The 11200-nt window shown below is 35.1% G+C and overlaps 2 protein-coding genes across 2 annotated transcripts; both read right to left on the bottom strand.

The window, feature by feature from the left end:
* Positions 1-6086: 6086 nt before the first annotated feature.
* On the bottom strand, positions 6087-7361 carry LOC106721167 (polyglutamylase complex subunit TTLL1-like). The gene has a single exon (XM_045679859.1). It carries the CDS (start codon positions 7320-7322, stop codon positions 6087-6089), a length of 1236 nt encoding a protein of 411 aa, XP_045535815.1. The 5' UTR covers positions 7323-7361.
* A 674-nt stretch (positions 7362-8035) lies between these two features.
* On the bottom strand, positions 8036-9346 carry LOC106721166 (polyglutamylase complex subunit TTLL1-like). Its single transcript, XM_014516061.2, has one exon. The coding sequence runs from the start codon at positions 9344-9346 to the stop codon at positions 8036-8038; it is 1311 nt and encodes a 436-aa protein (XP_014371547.2).
* Between the last annotated feature and the right edge of the window lie 1854 nt (positions 9347-11200).

Genomic DNA, 11200 nt, shown 5'->3' with positions numbered 1-11200 from the left:
GGCACATAATGTTTCGGACGCTTCGGTGCGAAACAAATAAGTAAATTACTTATTTACATAATCTTGCTTCCATCGAAAGTCGTTTAAGGATTCCGGAGAAATAATTTGAACACGAACTCTAAAGATAAAGATACTTAGGAGAAATACTGATAATGAAATTCGATTATTGTATTAAATATAACGCAGAAAGATTTGGAGTATAAACGTGCAGTATTTTCTAATGGTTTGTTAAAATTTCATGTTATTTTTAATGGACGCCTCCCATTATTTTGTAGCAGAATTAATTACATTGTTTCAGTGGTTCTTAAAATGTCAGAATTTACTGTATAATATTTTTATAAAATTTATTTATCAATATGAATATAAAATAAAAGGATTATTTCACATATAAACAGATAAGAGTTACAGGACTTCGTTTCACTACTGGTCATAGTTATAATGTGTTACTAATATCAGCCCCAGGCTATGGTGGTTTGGTAACAATGCTTGTCAAACTTTAATAATAGCAAAAAGTTTTAAAGTATCTTGATAAGGATGTTTAAGAAAACCCTCGCGGCATGTTTCGTTTATTGTTACTTATGTTTTTACATTAAAATACCATTATATATCAAATTATGCGTCAGGAATTTTAACAAATTTTAAAATTCTTCCAATTTGAATTTTTTATATTATTTTGATGTTACAGCAGCAAAAGGCACGGTCAGTAAATTAAAATATCACATCGTTTTTTTCCTTTCTTACATACGACTAATACAAATATATGTTGTACTATTCATGTATTATTGATCACAGGATTTGTTACTTAGACAGGTAAATCTGACGCCCCTAACCTCTACGCCACGTAATTAAGAACGAGATAAATTTCGCTCGAGTGTACATCTTAAGCTAAGCTATTTGTTTACATCAAATTACCTTCGTCAAGTTGGCATTTGCGCTAAACCCAACCTTGACTAAAGCTTATAACATTTACAAAATCTAATATCACTGACATTCATATTTAAGATATATTAATCTATACAAATATTATAAGGAAAATTATAATTTGTTTTTTGAAAATTCTTTTGGCAACGATTTTTGTCAACGTAGCATTTAAGTTTCGAAATGTACATTTTTCTTTCAGGATTCGTCTAATTGAATTTCCTATTTAAATGTATACATTCGTAAGTTTCTACTGTCTACAAATGAAATCTTATCATATGTCTAAGATTAGATATACCAATTAATACAAGTCTTGAATCATTAATTGATATAGAAAACGGTTAAAACACTCACGTACATATGTCCGGTTTCGGCACCGACTAGTTTCGAGCCCATCCGGGGCCCTTCATCAGGGTGAGTGGGACTGGTAACATTTCGCGGACGCGACCCGTCGCTCACTATACGTGACACTGGACAAATTTACATGAGTGTTTTAGCTGTTTTCTATATTAGTTTATGATAATTTCTCACAAAAGTTTGAATAATTTAACTCATAATAAACGATTACTTATAAACACACACACATACAAACTACATATATATTAACATACAAATTGGTATATTGAAATGATCAACGCTACCTGAGATCCTGACTTAATAAGATTCCACAGAGATACATGTCTGCGTTAGTCGCTGTTTACATAATTAGAAGCCTCGCTCATCCTGCCCCGACCTCACACGCTTTTGTTGACGACGTGAGATTTGGTTAAGATAATTTGTTACGTGGAAATCTTATCAAAATAGAAGGTCTTTTATTAAAATTACTTCAATACAAGAAAAAAAACAGATTTATTTAGTGGGTACTAATCACTTTTATTCGCCTATTTAAACTAATCAGTAAAATTAACTAGTAAGTATATTTTATTATACTAGTAAGTATATTTAAACTAATCAGTTAAATTAACTAGTAAGTATATTATGTCTGTATTGGTCTGTAATCGTAAAATCATTTTAGAAATAATTTTCATTCTTTTACAGTTTAAGGATTTTGGTCCGAAAATCATTTCCTTTCATTATAAAAAAAACAGTTCATCATTACTAAACACGATGATCAGTAATAACTATTCAAATAATCGCCTTACTTCAAAATACTCATAAATACTTAAAAGGACTGACTAGCAGTCGCCCGCAACTCCGTCTACGCGAAAATAAAAAAAAACATAATTAGTTGCTTATGTCGTCTTCCAAACTATGTTCTACATCTGTACTAAATTTTATCGAGATCCATGCAACCGTTCTGAAGATAGCTAATAAAAAAAATCATACATACACCTAAACATTCGCATTTATAATGTTAGTAAGATTAGATATATATTATTCTTTACTGTTTACTTTGATGGATTCAGTAAATTATACTTAAAGGGAACAATGCATCTAAAAATCCGTTAACAGTAAACCTTATTGGAGTTCGGCTTGACATAGATAAACGAGGTTAAACTGACACGTCGCTGTGCACGATAGTGTCGCTCCCAGGGCCATCAATTTTGCCTCAGCTACATAACTCCCTTAGGGCAGTACAGGTAGTAATTGGTACCTGCGCGAGACAAGGAAGAGGCGTGTTATATTAAGAACTACATACTGTCGCTAGATTGTACACTGTGTAAAATCCGCATAAATTTCAATTTCATATTATGAGGGATGCTATGTTTGAAAACGCCTATATTATGCTGTAATCGGACATCGTAAAACTCTAAATTCAAATCTAAATTATTTATTTGATATTTTAAAAAAAGTTGGACCCAATTCAGTCTACCGTTCAACAATAAGTTTTTTTTTTTTTTAATATTTACTGTTTTACAAGTTTGTACCTTGCGTGTGTTTTATATTCTTTGTGTGGCAATGAATGTTTTTCTTTCTTTCCTTCTTAATAATTATCATTTAATCAGAGAATACTTTTCAGAACTTTCTCTTGTGTAGAAAACGTGACAGCTCTTATTTGGTACATTTGGAAAATAGAATTAACTTAGTAAATAAAATTTACAAACGCAAATTTGTAAATCACTTCAACTTACGTGCTAATGGAATCTCGCCGTAAAGTTTGTAACGATCACTGTTTTGATGGCGTTTTGCTGAATAATTGATAGCAAATGTTAAGTTGAAACTGAAGAGCTAATTTCAAACTAAACGTAGACGAATGTTCATTTGTTCAAGTTAATTCAATTAATAAGCACAGCTCTTTTTATAGTCATGACATTCATGAAGAATCTTGAGTCGTTTTTCTTCATATTTGAGGGTCGTCACACTTCCATGCATACGTTATAATATTATAGTAACTAAAATATAACCTCCTTTCAGCAAGCGAAGCCACTATGGTTTCCAAACACCAATTGACACTGGTCAAAAAAGCAAGAGTTATATTTAAGCAATAGAAATAGAATTGTTTCTAAACAGAACGAAACCATAAAGTTTTATCTATAAACGAGCGAATTCAATTGTAAGAAATAAACGTAACCTGTTCATTTTTGTAAAGGTTAGAAGTTTTGAAGTGAATTTTCTTTTGAGCAAGGTTTTCAAAGGTTGAAGTTGCGTGGGACGTGCTCTTTCACTAGGAAGTCGAGTGTCAGGGAACGTGAGATGTTTCAAAATGCTTCTTAATGTGTGACTTGTCCGTGGTAACATCTGTACTAATATTTTCCGACCAAATACTGTTTTAATGATAAATTAAGTAAAATGCGTGACGAATTCAACTAATCAGTAAATTATATTTAATGAAAATTCTACAGATATTTCAATAAATTAGTTATGTACTAATAAACTGTGCAGTACCGATTACTAAAGAATATGTAAGAGTAGACCAAAGAAAGTAGGAGATTCAAGAGAGAGAATTATGGATGTATAATTTCAAATGAAAATCTATTGCTTCTGTTAACACCAAAGATTGATTCCGTGAAATGGCTTATGATTGCAAAATTTCAAAGACAGATAGAGTTTAAATAAATAAATACCTTTTTATAGCTAATCTTTTTCATGACACTCATTTGTGACGTAATTTGATTTGGGAATAACCAACACAATAAAAGGCGCCCTCGCGTTACACCTTTTATAACACAAAGAAAGTACATTTATCAAAACACTTTTTCACAGTATTATTATACAATTGGTAAGAAAAATTCATAAATAATAAGAAAGTCAAAAGACATTATAATAAAACTGGAAAAGGGTTTTAAGAATTAACATATTTATTATTGAAGAAATTATTTATTAAATGTAGTACCATATTATATAAGTTGAAAATCTTACTTTACAGCAGTAGCTAATGTACCTTAATAATATATCTATAACATTTAAAACAGTCTATACATTTGAATTTTGGGATTTAAATTGCAAAAGCGCCTCTTGAATAGGATTTGGTTCGGAAACAATATTTGCATTGCAATCGAATCGAGATTCCGCAACTTTGAGTCAACATTTACTTCCCAAATGAATATGCGCAGAGTCCCTTATCATCAGTTTTGCGGCTGTAGTGTTTTACGTTGCACTACTGTTTCGAATATTTACGACCGCGCTCCACACTGCTAACGACTGGCAAATAGTAAAAAAAAACAACTCTTCATATAACTCTAATGGGATGCTGCAATTTAAATTGTAAAAAATGATAGTAAAAACGACGTTTCGACGGTTACCTCAACAACTATAGATTTTGATGAAAATTTATTTCGATGGATTTATATTATAGATACGATACGATACATTTTTATGATGAAAACGTTACAGCTCTATTTCCTAAAATTTAAAAAATAAAACAGTGTCTATTTTTTGTTTTATATAATAAGGTGGCAAACGAGCAAGCGGCGACCTGATTCGCCAAAATAGCGAAGCGACCACTGCCCATAGACATCCGCAATTTCAGAATCTAGAGAGCCAAGTAAAATCCACTGCCCCTTCCTATTATTTCCTTATAAAAAAGCTTGGGAAGGGAAAGAGGAATAAAATTAATTAATCATCAACCGAAACGCGGTATTGCTTCCACTTCACGCCTGTCTTCTGTGTGGTCGTCGTATTCAACCGGGCGAATCGACCAATTTGTGCAACAGATGCAGTTGTTGTTGGCGTCTACCACTGTTAAAAATATATTTAAAAAAAACTTTTCGCTTGAGCGATGGATTTAACTAGTTGGTGATATTTATTATCAGAGAGAGTACCTACAAATAGCATAATAACGTACAGACGAACTGAGAACCTCCTCCTTTTGGAAATCGGTTTAAAATCTATATATATAAAAGAAAGTCGTGTCAGTTACACTATTTATAACTCAAGAACGGCTGAATCGATTTGACTGAAAATTGGTGGGCAGGTAGCTTAGAACCAGGAAACGGACATAGGATAATTTTTACCCCGTTTTCTATTTTTTATTCCGCGCGGACGGAGTCGCGGGTAAAAGCTAGTTATAAATAAACATTCTGAAACAACATTTCCTCGCTATTTCGAAAAATGATAGTGATAGTTTCAATGCGTGTCCTAAAATATTAAGTTCCATTTAATGTTCGTAAAAATGTAGCCTTAAACTATTTATTTCGTATCCCAATGTAAGTTCGGACTGGGCACAAAGCGTATAACATCCAAAGGTCGACAATATCGACAATCTTAACCACAAAAGTAGGGACCGTCGAACGGGTAACGAAATTACTTCCGTCCTTTACAAACTCCCGCCGCCATTACAACGCCAAGGCGATACGACCAACTTTAAACACAAGTTTTTTATCAGATTCCCCTTTAGTTTGTGCAAAGTTCCTTGTTTGTTACTGTCACTTGGTAGCTTTTTTCTTCTAAAAGTGTTATCCCCTGCCACCGCTCAGTTATTGTCAGATAAGCGCTAAAAGCATAGCAGTTTATGTAAGACCAGTCGCGCACAAACTAGTTTGAGATTCCTTCTGGTTTTTTTTTTCAATTAATCAGAACTTTTAGGAGCTTTTTATCGCCTTGTGTAGAAACAGAGTTATTAAAATATTAATCAATAATATTTGTTTTTATTTTTTACGATCCGCTTTCTCGTTGAAATTAATAAGAAAAATTATCTCGCGTGATAATACAAAATATTATGTTAGATTGTTCTATTCACAAATTTTAGTTTAATATATTTTAGTCAAATACTTAGAAAAGGTTAAATATTATCTATAACGAGAATTTTTGTATGGTCGACAACCGTTTTCTTCTTTATCCATTAATTCTTCGTCTATCAACACTTCGAAGTCCCCTAAAGCTTCAGCGGATGGTATTTTATTCCATCTTGCGTCAGGAATACCATCTGGCGGAACGACCACTGAAATAATGTTGTCGATCAGTTTATATTTCAATATTCGATCGTTATGAGTGGTCGACTGCAGCGAGGGTGACGCGTTCACTTCCACGAGCCAAGGCTTAAGCGTATTATCGATGATAATATCATATCCATAACATTCAAAACAATGACGGTCATTCGCCATAACTGGTGCTACGGCTTTCAACGAGTGAACTATCAGCCAATGCATATCCGCAAACAGTTTCTCAGTTACCGACCTGCCGCGCGTACCTTCCAAATATAAACGAAAATTTTGAACGCTCATTTTCCCGCCGTGCAAGCTGTTATATTCCACGCCGTGTCTCTGCACACTCACATTTGTCAAATGCACATACATATTATCCAACTCCGTTACGCTTGTATCGTATTTGACTGTGCAAAATCTACAGAAACCGTGCTTGAACAAATACGCTTTTAGCGGTCGGAACGAAGTCACCAACAAGTACAGTCTCAAATCGAACTTCTTGCCGCCGATCAAAAGCGGGTTGTCGATGTATCGCGATATTACGTAACTTTCTTTACTACTGAGTTGAGGATGAAAAGGAATTTTCGCCTCTCGAGACCATTTCTTCAGTTTTGAAAGTTTGTTTATTAGAAATATTCCAGTGCCTTGAGACTTGCCGCAGGGCTTCATGATCCACGTGCTCTGGGGCGACTTTCTATACTCTTCCACGAACATGTTATAATCTGCAGGTAGAACGTAAGTTACTGGAATTATGTCTAAATGAACATAGCGTGTCGCAACTTGGCCGCTCGGTAGAACGACTTCCATTTTCTCCGCCAAAGGATTTCCTTCTTTTTCTAGTTCCTTGCGGTACCTTTTTATATTTTTCACTAATAAATCCTTACGTGAAATTTCGTAGTGATTAGGAAAATGATTAATGATTTGATTGTCGTTCATTCTGTATCCATTTTCGATGCTGAAGATGTTCCGACAATTTTGCGTAAAAGACCAATAGAAGTTCCACTCGTCCTCCGGCCCCACTTGTATCCAGCCGCGCCGCTCAAAGTTGCTTATTATGACCGACTTCTCCAAGTCCGTACAATACGTCACTCGTTTGTCCATTGTGATTTGTAACAGTAATAATTTACAACAAAATAAATTAATTTTATTCTAAACAGACGTCATTTTGAGGACAGCTACTGACAGATTTTATTTTTAAATTTGCTTCGAAAATTAACAAAAAGTTATTTTACTTCATATTTTACAAAGCAAAAGTTGTCTTGGTATACCCTATATACAGCTTATAAAATTTATTCATTTTTTAAAGGTAAGGATGGAATTCATATTTTTATAATGGTAAGGTAAGTATTTTTAAGGTGGAGACGCACAAAAAAGGAATGTTTCCCCTTCACATTTCGCTAAATCCATGTACAGCTATCACCAACGCTTTGCTTTTAAATCACTTAGGTAAATGTTTTCTTTCAACATTATATTATTAAGCCCACGTTAATTCTATTTCGATGTTTAAATGAAGCTACAAAATATAAGAATGTCAAAGGAGAAAATTAAATTTTAGTTTGGCCAGAATCTTGTCAGTTGCCGTTAATTTTAATTAAATTTTTGTTGACACAGAGCCGAAGCTTTGCGTTGGTTGGCGTTCTTGGATTGTGTTTGAAGTGGCTATCAGCAACCACTAGGAATTATCTTTGGGTACATAAAAATGTTTACCATGAATTTAAAATTAAAAGTTTTAAAAATGAATCTTACACACTTTATAAAAATTATATTATATAATCATCTTATAATTTTTAATCGGTACATTTCTCATGTAAAGTTTAAGTTGTACGATTTTTATGGCTTTTATGACCACGACTAGTAACATTAGTCTGTTCATCTTTCTCTATTAACTCTTCGTCTATAAGCAAATCAAAGTTTCCTAGAGCGTCTACATTCGGTTGTTTGTTCCAGCGGACATCGGGCACACCTTCGGGAGGAAGAACCACCGATAAAATATTATCAATCAGTTTATATTTCAATATTCTGTCATTAACAGTTGTCGATGTAAGCGACGGAGAGGCGTTCACTTCTACGAGCCATGGCTTTAATTGATTGTCAATAATGATGTCGTAGCCGTAACACTCAAAGCAATGTCTATCGTTGGCCATAACTGAAGACACCGCTTTCAGAGAATGCACAATCAACCATTGCATCGCTGCAAATAATTTATCAGTGACCGCCTTTCCTCTCGTTCCTTCTAAATACAATTTTAAGTTCTGAACGCTCATTTTCCCGCCATGTATACTGTTATAGTCGCCCCCATGTTTTTGTACACTCACATTTGTAAGATGCACGTACATGTTATCTAATTCTGTGACACTGGTATCGTACTTAACTGTACAAAAGCGACAAAATCCCAACTGGAATAGATATGCTTTCAGCGGCCTAAAAGAAGTCACAAGTACGTACAATCTCAAATCAAACTTTTTTCCTCCGATCAGCAAAGGATTGTCAATGTATCGGGAAATTACGTAGCTCTCTTTAGTGAGTTGCGGATGAAACGGGGCCTTAGCTTCACGAGACCATTTCTTAAGTTTCGATAATTTGTTTATAAGAAAAATTCCAGTTCCTTGCGACTTACCACACGGCTTCATAATCCACGTGCTCTGCGGCGACTTGCGATACTCCTCCACGAACATGTTGTAATCTGCGGGCAAAACGAACGTCACCGGAACGAAATCTAAATGAACATACCGCGTGACCACTTGCCCGCCTTGCAAAACGACCTCTGCTTTTTCTGCTAACGGGTTACCTTCTCTCTCCAATTCTTTGCGATACCTTTTGATATTTTTAACAAGTAAATCCTTTCGCGATAGTTCGTAATGATTAGGGAAGTGGTTGATCATTTGATTATCGTTCATTCGGTAGCCACTTTCTACGCTGAAGAGATTCCTGCAGGTCTGCGTCGAAGCCCAGTAGAAGTTCCACTCGTCGTCGGGGCTTACTTGATGCCAGCCGCGCCGCTCAAAGTTGCTCATTAACACTGACTTTTCTAAGTCAGTGCAAAAGTTCACTCGACATCTCTCAACTACGGGCGCATTCACACGCCCATAGAAACTAGTAGCGAGTTTCTTTGAATCTTGATTCATTTTAATTAATTCTGGTGTTCTAATTGTTAACCAGTGAAAGTGTATTTTACGTTGGATTGTAACTAAGGTAAACAAGCGTTATAGTTTATCGTAAACTAGAAACGTACTCTCATCGATCTAACAAAGTATACGATAGTAGTGAAGTTTACACTCCTATCCTCCTACCTACTTTTAATAGACGGTGAAAGAGACGGACAGATAAATAATATTTCCCCTTCGTATGCGTCTCCCTCCTCCATCAAAACCACTTCTTCCCATTCTTTACTTATAAGAAAAGTGTAGGTTATATATTTAGAAATAAGTCCAATATAAATGAGATAAGTTCATATAAAACATTAAAAATCGTGTTAACGTAAGTAATCTGATAGCTTTCATTTAAGATGTTCGCTGAAGTTAAACATATTACTTAAGCAGGCCAACGGGTGTTTGCCGCTTCGCAGATAATAAAATCAGCCCCGTCTCCCGCATACATGATTTAATAAAGTCGAGCGATAACGCGCCGCTAAGAAGAATTCCATCGCCAGAATTGCTGTATACATTATTTTTATGATTGCGAACGAAACGAGAAAGAAAAATATTATGTTTATTACGTTTGCTTTGTGTTATTACAAATTTTATGACTGTTTTTTTAAGGTATTCTACAAGATATTTTTAATATCTTTAAAGAATGTTAAGTAGATTTTAAATATTAGGTCCTTACATATGAAATTGGCGTTTTGTATGGGAGGAACAAAAAGTCGAATATTTTTTAATATAATATATTTAATTAATCAAAGTATGAACCATTATTTTCTATGCACTTTTGCCATCTCATAGGTAGTTCATTGATCCCTTTACTAAAAAAACCAGTCGGACGGGAATCAATAAAATCTTTGAAGGCGATTTGGACTGCCCCATCGGAGTTGAATTTTTTCCCTTGCAAGAAGTTATCCAAATTTCGAAAAAAATGTTAATCTGTTGGAGCAAGGTCCGGGGAGTACGGAGGATATCTTAGACTTTCCAATTGAAGCTCTTCTAATTTAGTAGCCGTCTGTTGCGCAGTGTGTGGTCTAGCGTTGTCGTGAAGCAGCAGTGGCGTGGAGCGATTGACCAGCCTAGGTTGTTTAGCCGCTAGCTTTTCCATCATGGTTTGCAATTGCTGACAATAGACATCAGCCGTAATAGTCTGGCCAGATTTGAGAAAACTGTAATGAACAATACCGGCACTAGTCCACCAAACGCTTACAAGTAACTTTTTTGGGGTTAATTTTCGCTTGGGGCAGGATTTGGCTGGCTGGCCAGGATCCAACCATTGCGCTGAGCGCTTCCGATTATCGTAAAGAACCGCTTTTTCATCACAGGTAATGATTCGGTTTAAAATACCTTCATTATTGTGCCGGTTTAGTAATGTAACGCAACAGTCGACGCGCGTTTGCCGGATTGCTTCAGTCAATTCGTGAGGTACCCACCTTTCAAGCTTTTTAATCTTCCCAATTTGCTTCAAGTGAATTAAAACAGTTTTATCACTAACATCGCAGCCTGCAGCTAACTCGGACGTGGTTTGCGATGGATCCGCTTCCACAATAGCCTTCAACTCTTCATTATCAACTTGAGTCTCAGGCCGTCCACGGGGCTTGTTCTGCAGATCGAAATTTCCAGAAAGAAAACGTTGGAACCAAAAACGAACTGTGTTTTCTTTTGCAACACGACCGCCATACACATCATTCACCCTTCGAGTCGTTTCCGCAGCACTAGTGCCACGGCGGAACTCGTACTCGTAAATAATGCGATATTTTAAGTTTTCCATTTTGTAAAATGAGTGACGCAAACAGAAAAAAACAGAAGAAAAAAAACAAATGAATGACGGTCATCGAA

Source organism: Papilio machaon, chromosome 10, assembly GCF_912999745.1.
Source record: "Papilio machaon chromosome 10, ilPapMach1.1, whole genome shotgun sequence".
NCBI classification, from domain to species: Eukaryota; Metazoa; Arthropoda; class Insecta; order Lepidoptera; family Papilionidae; genus Papilio; species Papilio machaon.
This window is presented reverse-complemented; position numbering and strand designations above follow the sequence as displayed.